Here is a 20,289-nt window from a genome sequence, read left to right on the forward strand (position 1 = left end):
TTTTGCATATCTTTTATCGAAGAATACAAACACAGGTTTGCAAGTAAGTGGACAGCTCAGTGAGTGAGCACAAAATGAATGCACCTACTACCCCACCCAGATCAAGAAATAGAACTTCTTTATGGCATCTGATTGGTTTGTTTTCTCTTAGATGTCTTGAGTTCAAAAAACAGAATGCTACTCATTCCTGTGTTGGAACCCAGGAGATTTTTGAAGTATTTTCTGGCCTTTGGAACCCAAAAGTCTGATAACATGTTTAACACTGAAGGGTTCAATAAACCTTACTGGGCCATCCTTCTGCTGGAGTAAAGAAAAAAAAACTATTCCCAAATGTACTGTAAATTTCTAAAGTCATGAGAAAACGTCTAAACTATGACATGACACCAATTCCTCGAGCATTCTTCAAATTGTTTGCCTAAATGAGTGACTTCTGAGTCAAGAAAACCAGTAATATTTTAAAAGGATTTCAGATTCTCATAATGCTTCTTGCCGTCTTCAGCTAATTGAGATTAGTCACATCCCCTTTTCTTGCTTTTATCCCAAAGAAAGTAGGCTTGTTTTCTCGGAAAATGTTTCTCCAATCTGGTTTGCTCATGGTGTTATTAGGAAGGTGACGGTGTGAGCGCTTTCTAAGACAACCTGGTGGTTGCTTATTCTGTGTCTATTAGTGATTCTCTAATTGTTTTCTCTTTCTAGGATGTAACCCACAAAACAAAGTTGAGTACTTAGCTAGTGTCCTTTTCTTACGGAAATTCTTGTCTCTGGATTTTGCCTGATTATTTTGTATGCTTTCCTGCACACAACCTCTAATACACACACACAGTTCTATTCAGTTCAGTTGCTCAGTCGTGTCCGACTCTGCGACCCCATGGACTGCAACACACTAGGCCTCCCTGTCCATCACCAACTCTTGGAGTTTACTCAAACTCATGTCCATTGAGTTGGTGATGCCATCCAACCATCTCTCCCTCTGTCGTCCCCTCCCGCCTTCAATCTTTCCCAGATCAGAGTCTTTTCAAATGAGTCATTTCTTCGCGTTAGGTGCCAAAGTATTGAAGTTTTAGCTTCAGCATCAGTCCTTCCAATGAATATTTAGGATTGATCTCCTTTAGGATGGACTGGTTTGATCTCCTTGCAGTCTAAGGGACTCTCAAGAGTCTTCTCCAACACCACAGTTCAAAAGCATCAATTCTTTGGCACTCAGCTTTGTTTATTGTCCAACTCTCAAATCCATACGTGACTACTGGAAAAACCATAGTTTTGACTAGACGGACCTTTGTTGGCAAAGTAATGTCTCTGCTTTTTAACATGTTGTCTATGTTGGTCATAACTTTTCTTCCAAGGAGCAAGCATCTTTTACAAACACATACATTCTTCATTATGGTAATACTACTATTTGGGAAAGCCTGCCTCATTTTTAATTGAGGGGACTTTGATCTGTAGCCAGCACTCACCCTTAGCCTGTACATTTTACTTGTGATCATGTTCATCTTAGATTTAAAAAAAAATTTTTTTGCAGTATAGTTGCTTTATAGTGTCCTGTTTCTGCTGTACAACAAAGTGAATCAGCTATATATATGTACATATATCTCTTTTTCCTCTGGATAGGGCATGGCAACCCACTCCAGTAATTCTTGCCTGGAGAATCCCACGGACAGAGGAGCCTGGTGGGATACAGTCCATGGGGTCACAAAGAGTCAGACACGACTGAGTGACACAGCACACACGTATCTGTCTTAGGATTTCCTTCCCATTTAGGTCATCACAGAGTGCTGAACAGAGTTCCCTGTGCTCTACACTGGGTTCTCATTAGTTCTCTTACACGGAGTATCAATAGTGTGTATATGTCAATCCCAGTCACCCAGTTCATCCCCACCGCTCCTTCCCCCCACTTGGTGTCCATACATTTCTTCCCTATGTTTGTGTCTCATTTCTGTTTTGCAAACCACTTCATCTGGACCATTTTTCTAGCTTTTGTTACACTGTTTGCGTCTTGATTGTTAATACAGCCACTCTGTGGGCTGATGGATGATCTGTGCCTGTCTTGAGCTGTATTTGCTGTCTATTTCTTGTGCTGGTTTAGCAGTTAATATTTCATGAGCATTTTTATGCTTGTCCCCCCTCAACAGCCCCAAGAAAACCAAGACCCCTTTTTTCATTTTCACACAGAATTGAAAATATATGGATGTTTTTGTAAGTTAATTTTATTATATGAAGATAACATACAAAATACATTCATAGTGACTAGAGATGTAGGACAAAATTCTGTCTCACTTATAATCTGCAGCATATACTCTTGGTTTGTATAAAAGTAACTTTAAAATTCCAGTTTCCTTAAATAGTTCTGCACAACACACACACACAAATATACATATAGTTACCACCACTGTCAGTCAAAGGCGCGCTCCTTTAATCAGTTACAAGAGGCCAACAAGTGTTTTTTTCCCGTTTGACATCCAAAAGTAACCTTATCAGGATTTTGAACACACTTGCTCCTCGGGTCTGAGCGTCATTCTGAGAACAACTAGAGACAAGCTTGTGCGTGGTTTCAGTCCCCTCCCACCCACCATACTCGGGTTACATGATCTCACAAGTCCTGGAAAGGGGGTCCTTGCCCCCTAATTGTTCATGCCATCCATTTTTGTCAAAATTGACAAATGGGTCTAATAATGCCATCAATTCATTAGTGATTTAATTTTCTGTGCTGCTTCAGGGCACCTACCTGTGACAAGCCCTTTCCCACTGGAGAGCATCTTTCCTCCCGGTTTCCAGTTTTTGTTCTATGTTGAGACCTCAGATGGAGCTGGACTGCTGGACAGAGTCTCTGATTCCATCGAGTCTCTGAGGAAGCCAGATTAACAGTCTAAAGGGTTCTTTGTCTTTTGGAAAAATGGTATTACTAAGGCCTCTTAAAGAACGGATTGCTGAAATCAAGACATATACGTATAGCTAAGGTTTTTCTTTGTTTTCCCTAATTGCTGGATCCTTAACTGACTTGAAAAAACCAGAGACTCAATTTCAAGCTTCTTATATTTTGCCTGCTTAACCTCCTCCCGGTTACCTGATTGCTACTCTTGCCAGTGGTCACAGGTGCTCTTGTGCCTGTAAAGAGGAAGAGCAAAGCTCTCCCCGCCTTTGGTCCCTGGTCCCGTGCTGTCTGGACTCGGCTCCTGGTGGAGACTGGCTGGAGGCTCCTCCAGCAGAGGTCCCCTCCCACCACCACCCCGGGAGCAGCTCTCTGGCTGGGGACAAGCCAACTCTCCCGTCTCTTCACACCAAGAACCTTGAAACGAGACTGTGACCACCCCCGCCTCCACCAGTCCCCTGCCCTCTGGCCAGGGCAGGATGTCCAGGCCTATCTATCACCTTTGTCTCAGGTTCTAGGGTTACATCACCTGCGTCAAGGTAAGCATCCTCCTCTCCACCAGGAGCAGTGATTCCTGGTGGCCTGACTGGCCCCAGAAGGTGCACACACACCCTAAATACACAGAATCACGCAAAGATGGTGGCGGACCCAGGGCCTCTCGGCCCCAAGAAGTGGGCGCCCTTTTGTACCCTGTCCCTATTTCGGTCACAACTCAGACCCGAGGCGGGGCCCAAAGTAGGTGAAAAGAGGCTTTTCTCTTACTGACGGCTCATTAACTAATATCCTGAGTCCCAGTTCTAGAAACATCTTGCATAAATCACACACCACCTTTTTCCTCAAGGAGCATAAAGTGCTTCATAGACATTGGTTACTGCTCTTGTGTCCAGGAGACAAGCGTGAGAGAGTTGGGGTCCCCACTGAATAAGAAGGACACGTGGCTGCCTTCCTGTCCTCCAGTCCCCTCGGTCTCAGGCAGTTGGTCTGGTGCAGAGAGGGGGTTTTCACTCCCACCTTCCCTTTTTCTCCATCTATCCTAGTTTGGGTCTAGAGAAAACCTCCACAAGACTGTTGCCCTTCTCCTCAGCTTCCTTTGATTACTAATTGAAACATGTTAGAACAAAGAAGTGAATTAAGTGGACTATATATGAATACTCAAAATAGAAGCAGACGTTATCTGTGAAAACGTGGCTTTAAGCCTAAGAGGTGACATGACAGACCAGACTTACTGGGGTGAGCCCACCTAAGGTTTTACAATCTGCTTGATAGTTCCAAAAATTATGTTTGGCTTTTTTTTTTTAAACCTCCCATCACCCCTCAGTCCTGTCTGCTCCCTGGATGGATTCTCCAAGGTGGACCCAGTGGCACTGTCCTCTACTCACTCCCGCCCCACGAGGTGCAGCTCCAGTCCCCCTCCCCTGCCCTGTGTGCTCTCCCTGTCTTCTCCCTCCCTACACACACAGCCTGCTGGAGACCCCAGAACCATGCCTCTGACAGCACAGGCCTTGCTGGCCCAAAGAGTCCGAGCCGCAGTGACAGGTGACAGCGTGTGTCCTGAGCCACCTGGAGCCCGGAGGCTGTGGGGTCTCCGGGGTCAGGATTTCTCCTCCCCGCTGAGTCCTGCAAGGGTCGGCAGTGGCGCTCTGTCACTATTCCTCTATGTGGGGTTACGTTCTTGTTAGTCAAGAAAGACAAAAGCACTATTAAAAAAACACACACACACAAAAGCAGCCGGCTCCTGTGGAAAGGAAAAGGTGTCGATTTCTATATGCATAATACTGGCAAAAGCTAGTTTTCTGGGGTTTATAAATACACACGTGGTTCTAGAAAGAAGGCTGTGCAGAATCGGGCTTTAGACTGGTGGGGTGGAGTACAGGACCACAGAGTTGTAGTCAGGCGGAGGTGAGCAGCAGGAAATCTTCCTCTCCAGCTCCGAGTGATCATAGGTGAACCTGCGGTGGCCCGCGCCCAGGTGCCCACAGCTGGCATGGCAAAACGTGGGTCTGCTGAGGTCAGAAAGGCCTGACTCCTTACTCTTACTGGTTACTCTCAAGCTAAAGACAGAAAAGAAAGAAAAAAATCAATTGTACAAAATGGATTTATTGGAAACACTAAAGTCCACTCTTGAGTGGGCACTTTGTTCAAGCCCAGCGGCTTCCCTGGTCAGTAAAGAATCTGCCTGCTGGGAGGCCCGAGTTCGATCCCTGAGGCATGAAGACCCCCTGGAGAAGGAAATGGCAGCCCACTCCAGTATTCTTGCCTGGAAAATCCCATGGACACAGGAGCCTGGTGGGCTACAGCCATGGGATCGCAAAGAGTTGGAGTCGACTGGAGGATTAACACTTGTTCAAACCCATCCAGAGTGAGTCTGTTGAGTCCTACCTCAAACTAGGCTGGGGTGTCTGGAGCTGCCCACGGCCTCTCCTCCACTGGCTGGGGACGGAGGGTGGGATTAGTTAAAACAAATCCAGAATTCCTGGTGGAAAACAGCTCCCAGGCTTGGGTCCAGCACTCCCCTCCGCGGGTCCATTAGCACCTGGGATTGGCTGAAAGATGCTAAATCTGTGAACAACATCTTCTAAGGGGAGAGCTGCGATTAAAATAGAGGATCTTGAGAGGAGGCGCCTCCTGCATCAACCAGGTGGGCCCTGAATGCAATCCCACGTGTCCGGGCGGGGGCATCACAGCGCTCGCAGGAGGAGCGGGGCCACGGCCATAGAGGAGGAGTGCCGGGGCGTCAGGGCTGGAGGAGGCGCTGGCCAGGATGTCCTGTGGGAGAGGAGGGCCTCATGTCGGGATGCAGCCCTGCCGACACCTCGACACCTCGTTCTGGGGCGTCCGGCCTCCGGAACTGCAAGAGGATCCATTTCTCCCGTTCTGAGCCACCGACTTCATGCAAAGTTCTTGCGGCCGCCTGGAGCAATGCCTAGGACGTGCTACAGAAACTTGGTAAGTTTATCCCTCTCAAGTTTGTGCTCCGGAGGAGAGAAGCATTTGGTTTGGTTCGGTTCCAGGCAGTGTGTCGCTGGCCAGGGCGAAAAGACTGGCTTTTGGGTTGGGTGCAGGTGGGGCAGGGAGCTGGTCTGGTCCTCCGTATTTGATAGTTTCAGCAACACCGGTGGGAGTGAGAACCCCGCGTGCCACTGGCCGTTTGGCTCGAGATTGGTGCACCCAGCCTTTGAACCATGTTCTGTATGTTGGTCTCGGAGTGGACCGTTTTTTTTCCACAAAGGTCTGGAATTGTTTCAAGGCAGGAAACAAGAACATGTGGGCCCCATTTCTCCCCCTCACTCCGTGTCCTGTGACCTGCCCAGGACTGGGCTCGGGGTCCCTGGGTGCCCGTGGAGAGGACGCAGGTGCGCAGGTGTCCGTCGGGGAGCGTTCACAGCCCTCCAGTCCTCTGTAGTTGACGAGCTGGGGCCCCACTGCTCAGAGGTGTCTGCGGACACCCTTTGGTTTACATCAGGGTCTGCAAACTAGCCTGTGAGCTGGCCACCTGTTTGGTTTGTTGTTGTTTTTTAAAACAATAGTTTTATTGACATGTTTGCATATTGTACAGTATACCTATTTAAAGTGTACTCTGGGCATTTCATATAAATGAAATCATACAACTAGCTCCTCTCACTTAATTCAAGGTTCATCTATGTTGTAGCCTCCTATCAGTACCTCGTACTTTTGATTGACAAATATTCCCTTGTACGGATATATGCATTTTATTTATTGGTTCACCAACTGATAGACTCGAGAGTTGTTTCTACTTCTGATTCTTATGAATATTCGCATATACGTTTCTGTGGGGTATATGTATACCTACAGAGTTGCATTGCTGGCTCAGAGTAACTCTGTTTAACCTTCTGAGGACTGCTTTCCTCTGTAAACTGCTAGATTGTTTTCCAAAGTGGCTGCAGTAATATCATGTTCCCACCAGCAAGCATCCAGAGTTCTAATTCCTCCACGTCCTCATCAACACTGACTCTGGTTAGTGAGGACCAGAGTTCTAGAACCACGTCCCTGGTTCAAACCATTCTGGTGGGGGTGAAGAGGTGGCTCATGTGATTTGCATTTGCCCTGATATCTGATGAGGTGAAGCTGATTTTCACGTGTTCCCTGGCCAAGGCCACCGGCTCTTGTGAGTATGGTTGACTGGACACAGCTGCATTTTATTGCTCGTCTATCAGCTGCTTTTATAAGTGGCAGAGTTGAGCAGTTATCACTGGCCCCTTACGAATGGGTCTGCATTCAGTAGAAAAACCACCTAAGTGAAGTTTCGTACAATAGAAACTTCTCGGCAGTCAGAATTTAGACTGTAAAAAAACACATGCAGAACATACTTTTCTGAAAACACTTAACTCTGAACACAGCACCAAACTACACAAATGCAGAATGAAAACAGCATTTCAACTCCACCAAAAGTATTGATCATGAAAGATGTAAAAAGTCACCTGACTTCCCTAGGCACAGTTCCCTTTTTAAACAAGTCCACCCCCAAAGTACTCTTGTTCTCCTAGCTCTTCAACTGTATGGAAAACATAGGGTGCTTGAGAATTTGAGGAAAAGAGAAGGGAGCACTCCACCTGTGTTGTGGAGGAACTGAAGACTTTGTTCACTTTTTAAATCTTATTTTCGGGTCCTTTGCTTACCGAAGGCGGCCCAACTTCTCCCAAGTGTTTTGGGAACTCTGTTTAAGGGGTGGGGGAAGTTTGCAGATCCCTGATTGAGATAAAAGAGGGGGCAGAACGGTTCCACATCGGGGAGAGGGTCCAGGGCAGATGTTTGAACCAGGAAAGGAAGGCAGATCTGGTGGGTCTTGCCCTGCCCAGCGATGTCGCTGGGCAGAGAGGAGCACGGAGAGGAGCCGGCCGTGCAGAGTGCAGCGAGAGCCCTGGTAGTTCTGACAGTGTTGTCACTGGCTGCCTGGTGGAGGCAGGAGAGCGGGCTCTAACAGGAAACGAGCCTTCATTTGGAAGAGTTGGGGTCTCAGGATGGCGCGTCTTAGGACTAGACAACTGTCCCGGGGCCCTTCTTGTCCCCTCACTGCAGGCGCCCAGCGGGTAACGGGTGTGCGTTCTCTCCCTGCCCCCTCGGACAGGTCTCTGGTCTGGACTGTACACTGTTCACAGTTGAGGACGTCCAGCTCCTTTCTGCTGAAAGACTATGCTTCTCTTTGCTGGAGTGTTCTGTCTTCTCTCAAATCCCACTCTTCCTTTCCAGAGCATGGTGCTCAAGTGTCTGCTTTTTTCTGTTTGTTTGTTTTTTTTTTTAATGATTTTTTTTAATTCATTTATTTTTAATGGAAGGATAATTGCTTTACAGGATTGTGTTGGTTTCTACTGAACATCAACATGAATCGCCATAGGTTTACTCATGTCCCCTCCCACTTGAACATCCCTCCCACCTCCCTCCCCATCCTACCTCTCTGGGTTGTCACAGGGCCCCAGTGTGACTTCCCTGAGTCATACAGCAAATTCCCATTGGCTCTTTATTTTATATATGGCAATGTATGTTTCCACATTACTCTCTCCATGCCTCCCACTCTCTCCTTCCTCCCCCTGCCCCAGCCGTGTCCATATGTCTGGTTTTATGCCCTCTTTACTTTCCTTCCAGGGAAAAGAGCTTTCTGCACAGCCTGGACAGTGCAGTTTAGGAGGGCAGGCAGCGCTCAACTATGGCCATGAAACCCTCCTCCCGGGCATCATCCCTCTTGCCCCTCCAGAAAGTGAGAAAAGCCCCCCACCCCCGGCTTCCTTACTCACTTCAGTGGGGCCTTGGGTTTGCTCTCTGCCCAGGTGAAGCGCTTCAGCAAGGGGGAGGCCAGCAGGGTGCCAGTATCCAGCTGGTAGTCCTGCAGGGAAGAAGGAAGAGTTACAGCTCCTGCTTGAGCCAGAGGGGTTCGTGACGTTGGGATGCATGTCTGAGGTCACTCCAGCATCTGGCCTCCCTCCCTGTGTGGACAGAGCACTCTCTCCATACTGGCCAGTCTGCTGCTGCTGCTAAGTCGTTTCAGTCGAGTCTGACTCTCTGCGACGCCATAGACGGCAGCCCACCAGGCTCCCCCATCCCTGGGATCCTCCAGGCAAGAACACTGGAGTGGGTTGCCATTTCCTTCTCCAATGCATGAAAGTGAAAAGTGAAAGCGAAGTTGCTCAGTCGTGTCTGACTCTTCACGACCCCATGGACTGCAGCCCACCAGACTCCTCCGTTCATGGGATTTTCCAGGCAAGAGAACTGGAGTGGGTTGCCATTGCCTTCTCCAACTGGACAGTCTAAACCTTGTCAATTACAAGAGGCCACTATGTCCAGTGACTCAGAGACCCTTCTTCCTGCAGGTGAAGAAAGCAAATATAATCAAAATGGGAAATTGCAGGTAACAGGTGAGCATTTTTCGTAGTCAACTTTTATGCTATTTTATGCAAACTATTGCGTAAATATGTTAAAGCTAATTGGGCAGCTGACTTGGCAGTGATATGTAAAGATTCCCTGGTGGCTCAGGTGATAAAGAATCTGCCTGCAATGCAGGAGACCCAGGCTTGATCCCCGGGTCGGGAAGATCCCCTGGAAAACAGAATGCAGCCCACTCCAGTATTCTTGCCTGGAGCATCCCCATGGACAGAGGAGCCTGGCGGGCTACACTCCATGGGGTCACAAAGAGTTGGACACAACTGAGTGAGAAATAATAAAGACAGGGTTTAATTTTCTTTCTTGAAGATTGTATGGAGGTTTGAGACCCTCCTGAGTTACCGTGATATTGAATGGTTTGCCTTGGAGACGAACAGAGATCATTCTGTCGTATTTGAGACTACATCCAAGTACTGCAATTTGGACTCTTTTGTTGACTATGATGGCTACTCCATTTCTTCTAAGGGATTCTTGCCCACAGTAGTAGATATAATGGTCATCTGAGTTAAATTCATCCATTCCAGTCCACTTTAGTTTGCTGATTCCTAAAATGTCAATGTTCACTCTTGCCATCTCCTGTTTGATCACTTCCAATTTGCCTTGATTCATGGACCTAACATTCCAGGTTCCTATGCAATATTGCTCTTTACAGCATCAGACCTTGCTTCTATCACCAGTCACATCTGTAGCTGTGTGTTGTTTTTGCTCTGGCTCCATCCCTTCATTCTTTCTGGAGTTATTTCTCCACTGATCTCCAGTAGCATATTGGGTACCTACTGACCTGGGGAGTTCATCTTTCAGTGTCCTATCCTTTTGCCTTTTCATACTGTTCGTGGGGTTCTTGAGACAGGAATACTGAAGTGGTTTGCCATTCCCTACTCCAGTGGACCACATTTTGTCAGAAATAAAAACACACCCCTTGGAAGAAATGTTATGACCAACATAGAAAGGATATTAAAAAACAGAGACATTACTTTGCCAACAAAGGTCCATCTAGTCAAGGCTATGGTTTTTCCAGTAGTCATGTATGGATGTGAGAGTTGGACTATAAAGAAAGCTGAGTGCCGAAGAATTGATGCTTTTGAACTGTGGTGTTGGAGAAGACTCTTGAGAGTCCCTTGGACTGCAAGGAGATCCAACCAGTCCATTCTGAAGATCAGCCCTGGGTGTTCATTGGAAAGACTGATGCTGAAGCTGAAACACCAATACTTTGGCCACCTGATGCGAAGTGCTGACCCATTTGAAAAGATCTGATGCTGGGAAAGATTGAAGGCAGGAGAAGGGAACGACAGAGGATGAGATGGTTGGATGGCATCACTGACTCAATGGACATGAGTTTGAGTAAATTCTGGGAGTTGGTGATGGACAGGGAGGCCTGGTGTGCTGTAGCCCATGGGGTTGCAAAGAGTCAGACACGACTGAGCGATGGAACTGAACTGAGTTACAGTTTCCAGCAATTCCGTTTACTCACTGGGTCATATTTAGCACTGAGTTTTACGCAGGGCCTTCCTTATACTGTCAAAATGGTGTTTCCAGTGAGTGGACCCCACACGTAGTTCCTGCCACCCTTTGGGTCTCTTATGTGTCTCTGCGTGTGTCCTTGACTATCAGGGAGGAACCTAAGCAAGGATACTGCCCTAGGGCCCAGTGCATCAGGGTCGGGAGGGCTAAGGGTCAAAGAAACCTTGCATGTTGTATTCAGTGCCATTTCCTTGGACTTAAAACCAGCATTCTAAGCAGCAAAGCAACATTTCCAGCACTTTGTCTTTGTAGTCACAGCTTATTTGTAATTTTTTTTTGTTTGTTTAATGTTCACGTCATCTTTTTCTCTCTATCTGGTGTATTTGAAGGGTTTGGGCATTTTCCAGCGGTGACCACAGCATTTGAGGTCACCACCTTCTCACCACAGGAGGCTTTCCAGGCCTTTTTTGGGTCATGGCTCTGTGAGCATGGGTGGTCCTGGATCCAGTGACTGTGTCTGGAGACCACGCTCTGGTCCAGCTCTCTGTCTCCTCCCCTTAATCTCTCAGCCCCTTGTCCAGACCTTTAAAGGGACAGGTGAGTTGAGGCCTCTTGTTTGCCAGGGCTGTGTGGATTGCTTCTCTCTGTGCGGCTGGGTGGGAGCCTGGCTGCTCAGCTCTGGAAATTTTGTGGGAAGGAGCAAGAGGTCTCGGAGATTGTGCCAGGATCTCAGAGGGGAGGCCCCACCCCTCACACAGTTTTGAGTTGCTTTGATGCTGGGATAGCAGGCTTCCACCCCTGACAGCCAAGATACTTAGAAACACCCAAGGATGTTTCCTAAGGTTATGCCCAGCCAAGGACTTGGGCCCTGGGGTGAGCTCTGGGTCATCTTCAGACTACAGAACTACTTTCAGATTAGCTCTGTATGTCCCATGTCTTGTTGCCGTTGCCCTGGAAGTGTCATTTCAGCCACCACTGATGACTGGCCCCTGGTGACCTAGAGCAACCAGACAGTTGGGGTTTGTGTTTGCATGGGGGGCTGCCCGGGGTGTGCTGAAGAGGTTAATTCTGTTACTTACATCAAGCAGGGAGGTGCCATTCGGTGAGAATTCTTCAAAGGTTTTGAGTTTTTCCAGGCTGATGAAATTGAAAGCATTGACATATCTAAAGAAGCAGAAAGGATAATCAGGTCAGTAATTAAACTTAAAAGCTTTTGCACAACGAAAGAAACTATAAGCAAGGTGAAAAGACAGCCTTCAGAATGGGAGAAAATAATAGCAAACGAAGCAACTGACAAAGAATTAATCTCAAAAATATACAAGCAACTCCTGCAGCTCAATTCCAGAAAAATAAATGACCTAGTCAAAAAATGGGCCAAAGAATTAAACAGACACTTCTCCAAAGAAGACATACAGATGGCTAACAAACACATGAAAAGATGCTCAACATCACTCATTATCAGAGAAATGCAAATCAAAACCACAATGAGGTACCATTTCACGCCGGTCAGAATGGCTGCTATCCAAAAGTCTACAAGCAATAAATGCTGAAGAGGGTGTGGAGAAAAGGGAACCCTCTTACACTGTTGGTGGGAATGCAAACTAGTACAGCCACTATGGAGAACCTTAAAAAACTGGAAATAGAACTGCCATATGACCCAGCAATCCCACTGCTGAGCATACACACTGAGGAAACTATAATTGAAAGAGACACATGTACCCCAATGTTCATCGCAGCACTATTTATAATAGCCAGGACATGGAAGCAACCTAGATGTCCATCAGCAGACGAATGGATAAGAAAGCTGTGGTACATATACACAATGGAGTATTACTCAGCCATTAAAAAGAATACATTTGAATCGGTTCTAATGAGGTGGATGAAACTGGAGCCTATTATACAGAGTGAAGTAAGCCAGAAAGAAAAACACCAATACAGTATACTAACGCACATATATGGAATTTAGAAAGATGGTAATGATAACCCTATATGCAAGACAGCAAGAGAGACACAGATGTATAGAACAGTCTTTTGGACTCTGTGGGAGAAGGCCAGGGTGGGATGATTTGAGAGAATAGCATTAAAACATGTATATTATCATATGTGAAACAGATCGCCAGTCCAGGTTCAATGCATGAGACAGGGTGCTCAGGGCTGGTGCACTGGGATGACCCAGAGAGATGGGATGGGGAGGGAGGTGGGAGCGAGGTTCAGGATGGGGAACACATGTACACCTGTGGCTGATTCATGTCAATGATGGCAAAAACCACTACAATATTGTAAAGTAATTAGCCTCCAATTAAATAAATTTTAAAAAATGAATAAAAAATTTAAAAATGCTGATTAAAAAAAAAAAGAATAATCAGGTCAGGATAACGCCTTCAGTTTTGATTAGTCAGGAGATCACAGGCACCCCTTCCCAGCTAAGATGAACCCGAATGCCAGAGGAGTGACCTCACACCTTTTGAAGCTGCAGGTTCCTGGCTGCGTGCCCCGGGAATCCCAGCAAGTGGTTTCTAATCACTGATGTGGCCCTCACTGCACTGTTGTGAACAAAACCCCACAGGGACCCTTGAGGGACTCAGCAGTGGCCAGGTCTCTGGTCCCTCAGGGAGCCAGATGACGTCAGGCCGAGAAGAGCCCTGAGTTGTCATCTGGTCTGAATGTGACGGAGGGAGGAGACGATGCCCAGAGAGGTGATGCGGCTTCATCAGTGTACAGCTGCTGCTTCTGAAAGGCCATGACCCGTGAGGGCCGCACGGCCGATTCAGTGGTGTATATCCAAGCACCGGTGCTGTCTGGTGTATCCAGCCCTACGATTACAGATCGGGAGGAAGCAGTAGTAACTGGATGACGTCCTTGTGACTGTCTGCTGAGTTCGGTGGCCCACTGTACACACACTCACCTGAGACCCTGTCACCACTGACAGGGCCCATCTCTTAGGCAAGCGCCCTGTCTGGCGAAGGCTAAGCAAGAGGCTGGAAGGGCCCGTGTCAGTTTGATACTTCCCTCCCCCATGTCTGACCTGATCTGCCTCTGCTAATTTATTATTCAATCCAGGCTTACTTGTCTCCTCTTTAAAACAATGGATGACTCATCTGGGCTGGTCTGTGAAGTATGAATCGGTCGCTGACCTGTGACCCAACCCCACAAATCTGCACTGGCCATTGGATTTCTTCCAGGCCTGTCCCAGACCGTCAATCCTCCCAGTTCTTCCCTGGCCTGCCACGCGTGGCTGAACTGAGGTTGGTGGTCTAGGAGGATACCTCCGTCCATCCATCCTAAGTCACTTTACTAGCGCCACCTGGGAAGCTCACTGCAGATAAAATTGCTAGGAGGCCCATAGAATAGCCTGAAAGTCCTAATTCTGGTTCTGACTGATTGCAAAGGACAGTGACAGAGCATCAGAACACCTGGGTTAGAAACTCTGTTCTGCCGCTTTCCGACTGCATGGTTGTGGCAAGCTGTCCTCTGTAGAGCTTTAATGTCTCCATCTGTGTCATAGGAATAGTACCTCCTTCCTAGGACTGTCTTGAGGAGGTGATGTATGCAAAGAGCCCAGTGCCGTACCAGACCACAAAGCATATGTCTCGCTGTACAGTAAGTCCCCTGCATGTGAAGTTATGAGTTTTCAAAGATAACAAACGTGTGTTCGCATGTCCAGTGGTGTAAGTTAGTTTACCTGTCTAGCGTACGTTGCTGTGTGCATGCCTCCTCTACAAGTGGCTGTGCTTTTGTGTGCTTTAAACACTACTGTTCAGTAGAGTGCTGCTGCCACTGCTGCTGAGTCGCTTCAATTATGTCCGACTCTGTGCGACCCCATAGACGGCAGCCCACCAGGCTCTGCCATCCCTGGGATTCTCTAGGCAAGAACACTGGAGCGGGTTGCCATTTCCTTCTCCAGTGCATGAAAGTGAAAAGTGAAACTGAAGTTGCTCAGTCGTGTCTGACTCTAGCGACCCCATGGACTGCAGCCCACCAGGCCCCTCCGTCCATGGGATTTTCCAGGCAAGAGTACTGGAGCGGGGAGCCATTGCCTTCTCCATCGGTAGAGCACAGTAGTACACTATCCTTATATCAAGCCCAGGATGTCCAGAAGCAAGAGGGTAGATAGAATTGAATCCAGCAAGGAATCAGAAGCTGCCATCAGTGTGACATCGCAGCTGGCCCTCCATCTCCTACTGCTGATGACCCTTCAGCTCTACCATCTCCCACCTCTTCTCCCTTCTCCAGCCAGGAACTCTTCTTGCCTGTTCACTTGATGCCAGCCCCTATGTGCCAGCTGTTCTACTGCACTAGGTACCGTAAGATTCAAAATGTTTTCCTTTTTGTGTTTGTTATATATTATTTGTGGGAAAAGTATTATAAACCTATTACAGTCAAGTATTACTGTAATAGGTTTCTAGTAATACAGTATGACTGTATTACACTACAGTACTACGTGGCCAATCGTGTCGGTTGGGTACCTAGGCTAACTTTGTTGGACGTACTAATAAACTGGACACTCTTGGAATGGAACTCGTCTGTATGTAGGGGACTTACTATAGTGAGTGGAACATACGAGTCACTACTGGCACCAAGGTGCTAACCTTATCCAGCGTGGCCACTCGGTGTATCTGCCTCCCCTCACCCCTTCTCCAGTTTCCTTCGCGCTAACAAGAGATACTGTAGTTTGTCAGGTGAGAAAACAAATCCAGTTTGTTTTCACTGTATTGAAGGTATCATGAAAAAAGTCAAGGTCATCGAGGAGGAAAAGATGGAAGAGTTCTTCGGGAGGAAGATAGACTAAAGAAATGGAAGGAAATGCAAGGTATTCTTGATCGGATGGTGCTTTTAAAAAAGGTGCAGAAGACATTTGGGGACAATAATGGGAACTTGAAAACTTAATAAGAGGAAGAGATTATCAGTTTCTTTGTGATAATGTTGGTGTGCTGGCACAGGAGAACACCCCTTACAAGATGTATGTGCATGCTAAGTTGCTTCAGTCAAGTCTGACTCTCTTTGTCCCCATGGACTGTAGCCCAGCAGGCTCCTCTGTCCGTGGGATTCTCCAGGCCAGAATACTGGAGTGGGTTACCATTTCCTTCTCCATACAAGATGTATACCAAAGTGTTTAGAGGCAAAGCATTACAATGGTGTATGTCCTCTTTCATACACACACACACACACACAGAATATAGGCTCCTCTGTCCATGGGATTTTTCAGGCAAGAATACTGGTGTAGGCTGCCATTTCCTCCTCCAGAGGATCTTCTCGACCCAGGGACTGAACCTGTGACTTCTTGTCTCCTGCATTGGCAGGTGGATTCTTTACCCACTGAGTCATTGGCAAAGCCCACAGACAGACTAAGGCAACATGTTACGGTTGAATTTAGGAGGTGAACTTTTTTTTTTTTAAGTTTGAAAATCTTATCAAATGAAGTTGGAGAAGAAAAGATCTTACCTGACATTATCAGAACTCCCTGAATTAAACTTTGGAGCAGAAATATCTTCCTGGAAGAAGTCCTCGGAGAAGGCAGGTGTTGAGTATGTAAACGCAGTGTTGCCTGTCAGGATGGCGTTGAGCGGAATGTAGTCTTTACCATCCTGAAACAGCAAAGGTGGAGCTCTGATCACACGCGTTCTACTCCAGCCTATTTCTCTGCAGCACTGTCTCACTTCAACTATGTCATTTCCATAATCTTGGTTGTGTTTTGAGATGATACTTCTGCATATATGCAGTTTTTTGTTTGTGTTTTTGCTGGTGATCTCAGCTATTGTTGCTGTTGTTTAGTCACTAAGTTGTGTCCGACTCTGGCAACCCCATGGAGTGTAGCCTACCAGAGTCCTCTGTCCATGGAATTCTCTAGGAAAGAATACTGGAGTGGGTTGCCATTCCCTCCTCCAGGGGATCTTCCAGACTCAGGGGTAGAACCCATGTCTTCTGCATTGGCAGCTGGATTCTTTACCACTGAGCCACCAGGGAAGCCCGATCTCAGCTGTTAATAGCCACTAAATAACGAGAGACAAGGAAGACACCCCTTGACTAACATCAAAGGCATCTGGCCTTCTGATAGTCTATATAAATTTACCTGTTGTACATTGGCTTGAAGCAGGTCACCTAGTTTTTCCACAAGCTCCACAAATCTTGGCCTTTCTTTTGGGTCTTTGTGCCAGCAGTCCAACATGATCTGGTAGCTGTTGGGTGAGAGGAAAATAGAGACGGCTGGAGGCGGTAGTGGGTACATGGGTTACCATACATGTCAGCAGCGGGGTGGGCGTTGTCATGCGTATAAAGATGATGCTTTTTGCAGTATGTAGTGTTCACTCTGTTTAAATTGTGGGTACACAGTGTGATACATAAAAGGCTGCTTGGGCCAGGTCTTGCTTGGAGTGGAACTTATAGACATGGAGGAAGCTGGGAGTGAGGAATGGACTATAACTCTGGGGTGTTGCCCCTGCTCCCTGGGCACACAGGATGGGGGCTGCCATGCTCAAGGTTCCTTCACTCTCCCTGACCTGAGAGACCTCCCTGACCTCTCCATGCCTTAGAGTGGGGGCTCCAGGCACGTGCCCCACCCAGGGAACCTGGGCCAGCCTGCCAGTGGCCAGTGGCCTAGAGGAACATAAGACAGTCCCATGTGGATCTCACATTAAGGTGGTGGTTCAGTAGCTAAGTCATGTCTGACTCTCTGTGACCCCATGGACCACAGCACGTCAGGCTCCCGTCCTTCACCATCTCCTGGGGTTTGCTCAAACTCATGTCCGTTGAGTCGGTGATACCATCCAACTAATCTGTTGAGACAGGTGCAGAAATTCTGCAGAGGCAGGTGGTCACAGACTCGAGTCTTGGATCCTCAGCTCTGGTATAAGGGCTGAGGCAGAGGCTGGCCTGAATCTGCCTTATCTTGTCTAAGGCTCCCTGGTCTCTAGCAAGAAACAGACTCTCAGAGGCTATTGGGAGAGTAGTTACACACACACACACACACAGTTGTATATACATTTGTTGTTGTTTAGTTGCTCAGTCATATGCAACTCTTTGCAACTCCATGGACTGTAGCCCATCAGGCTCCTCTGTCCATGGGATTCTCCAGGCAACTCCAGGAGTGGGTTGCCATTTCCTTATCCAGGGATCTTCCTGACCCAGGGATTGAACCTGCGTCTCCTGCATTGGCAGGTGGGTTCTCTACCACTGAGCCACCAGGGACACCCAGAAAAGATACATAGATGTTCTATTGAAAAGTAGCCAAAGCAAGAAAGGCTTGAACCGGGCAAAAAAAGGGAGGTGGGTCTGAGAGTTGGCAGCATTTGGTCAAGAAGAGGCTGCAGGCTTATCTCAACTAGCATCGCTTCACCGCTGAAAGGCGGAGGTGGAGGAAATGCAAGAGCTGTGAGCAGGGTGCTCCCAAGTTCCTCTCTGCTGAAACCAGCCAAACGGACCACCTGCAACTATTGCCGTTTTTTATTTTGATCCCTGGTTTCTGATTTCCAGTCCTTTTGCCTAAAATCCAATGCGAATCATCTCTGCAAACACCAAAGGAAAAGAAAGAAATCAAAACATTCATTACTTCTCCTCCTCATTGAAAGACATCTGATCAAACAGGCTGTGGGCGAGGAACCAATGACTCAACATTAAACCGTTTTACATCACTAAGTAAATAGGTTTAATAAGAAAAAGAGATACCAGTTACACCCAACCCCACAGGCCTTCGCAAAGCAAGCTAGGGGTGAGGGGGCCTGTGGAGGGAGCTTCCTGTCCAAGCTATCACCCAGGCTCCCAAGTGCACATCAATTTAGGTCAAGTTCAGGTCACAGGACCCAAGTTCTGAGAGTGCACGTTATCCTTACCCACGTCTTCCCGCTATTGGTACAAGCAATGTGGAAATGGCTCCATCAGCTTTCAAATGCTTAAGGTTTGAATTTTGGACTTCTTTTTTTAATTAAAAGAAAATTTTAAACACCGAAAACATTTTATATTGGGGTATAGCCAAGGGCAACCCACTCCAGTATTCTTGCCTGGAGTATTCCATGGACCTGAGCCTGGCAGGCTACAGTTCACGGGGTCGCAAAGAGTCACACATGACTGAAACAACCTTGCATGCGTAGCCAAGTAACAATGTTGTGGCTGTTTCAGGTGAACAGTGAAGGAACTCAGCCATACGAATACTTGTGTCCGTTCTTGAATTCTGGACTTAACAAACATTTCCCAAAGCCGCTGCTTTTTATAATTTCTATAAGAAACTCCCTAGAATTGAGGAATTCTCTCTAGCTCTAAGCTGGGGTACAAGTGCTCTTCATATATAAAGATTTGAAGCTTTCATAAAGTCCAAGGCCATGTGGGGCCCAAAGTTGATGTGAGTTGTTTTGGACCAGAATAAGTGTAAGAACTGGAAACACACCCTGCAGGTGTGCAGTGTGGTGCTGGGGGCTCTGGACTCAGACTTGGTTTGCATACCTAATTAGCAAAGTGGCAAACCACTTCTGTGTTCTGTGCCTTGGTTTTCTCATCTGTACAACGGGGATAATAATAGCACCCACTGCATAGGCTGTTATGAGAATGAGGTAAATGGGTATATGTTAAAGTGTTTAAGATAGTGCCTGACTCTTCATAAGCACTAAGTAACTAATAAATAATAAACCTGTTAATGACTGCAATTGTCATTATTGTTGAAGTTGAAAAGAGAAGGGGGGCAGCAGGATGAGATGGTTGGATGGCATCACCAACTTAATGGACATGAGTTTGAGCAAGCTCTGGGAGATGGTGAAGGACAGGGAAGCCTGGCGTGCTGCAGTCCATGGGGTCACAAAGAATTGGATATGACTTAGCAACTGCACACCAACAATTATTACTGTTAGTCACTAGGAATTTGCTCTTGTGACTTTCAGATTATATGGAAAGTGGGCAGAAATATTTAATTCAAAGCATGAGTGAACATGTCAGAGATATTTCTTCTAAGGACCATGGGGTATGTTCCTAACTTGACAGTCCTGTGGTCTAGGGAGTCTGGAGGACCACCTTTCTGTCTGTCTCCTCTGTACGTAGCTAACTAGTCACGACACTTCTTAGAGGCTAGCTCCATCGCTCATTCAGTTCAGATGGCGATTCCCGCCCACCTGCCCCCAACGCCGTCTGGGGTCTTCCAGTAAGATTGTAGCAGGGGAAATACTTAAATCGCAAAGTGCAGAGTCCTCTCATTTTAAATGAGAGAAAGCCCTCCTGCCTTTCTCTCTCTGCAGCCCGGCCGGGCCTGGGGCTCACCTGGCTGTCTCCCCAGCTCCCAGAAGGGCCTTGTGCTTTCCTGGCCAAAGCACCACACGCACCTGACGAGCCCGGGCCCCTTCTCCCTCTACGCTTGGGCTGCTCCCAGCCCTGCCCTTGTGGCCGGAGTCCTCGGGCGGCCTCGTCCTAGGTCTGACCTAGCTCGTCTCTGGACCGTGAAGGAAAGAGAGCGGCCTTGCACTCTGGCCAAGCCCCACTTCCTTCGTTCCCTCTAGCTCCTCCTGAAGGCCATCGCAGGGCTCCCAGCAGGCCCCCGCCGTGTGGGTGGGATGGGAGGGCCCTGCAGGAAAGGCGGTGCTGCTGTGGGGTGG

General features: G+C 47.5%; 1 protein-coding gene across 1 annotated transcript in view; it reads right to left on the reverse strand.

Annotated features, from left to right (window-relative positions):
* Window positions 1-2,174: 2,174 nt before the first annotated feature.
* The window catches only part of FLT1 (fms-related tyrosine kinase 1), a 174,945-nt gene continuing 156,830 nt past the window's right edge, over window positions 2,175-20,289 (reverse strand). Inside the window, exons 26-30 of the mRNA XM_010851233.1 lie at window positions 16,791-16,896; window positions 16,163-16,305; window positions 11,800-11,884; window positions 8,617-8,705; window positions 2,175-4,917 (exon numbers count right to left, since the gene is read on the reverse strand). Coding sequence (XP_010849535.1) covers window positions 4,716-4,917; window positions 8,617-8,705; window positions 11,800-11,884; window positions 16,163-16,305; window positions 16,791-16,896 — 625 coding nt within the window. The 3' untranslated portion in view covers window positions 2,175-4,715. The remainder of the gene's footprint in view (window positions 4,918-8,616; window positions 8,706-11,799; window positions 11,885-16,162; window positions 16,306-16,790; window positions 16,897-20,289) is intronic.

Source organism: Bison bison, unplaced genomic scaffold, assembly GCF_000754665.1.
Source record: "Bison bison bison isolate TAMUID 2011002044 unplaced genomic scaffold, Bison_UMD1.0 scf7180017864299, whole genome shotgun sequence".
Taxonomy (NCBI): Eukaryota; Metazoa; Chordata; class Mammalia; order Artiodactyla; family Bovidae; genus Bison; species Bison bison.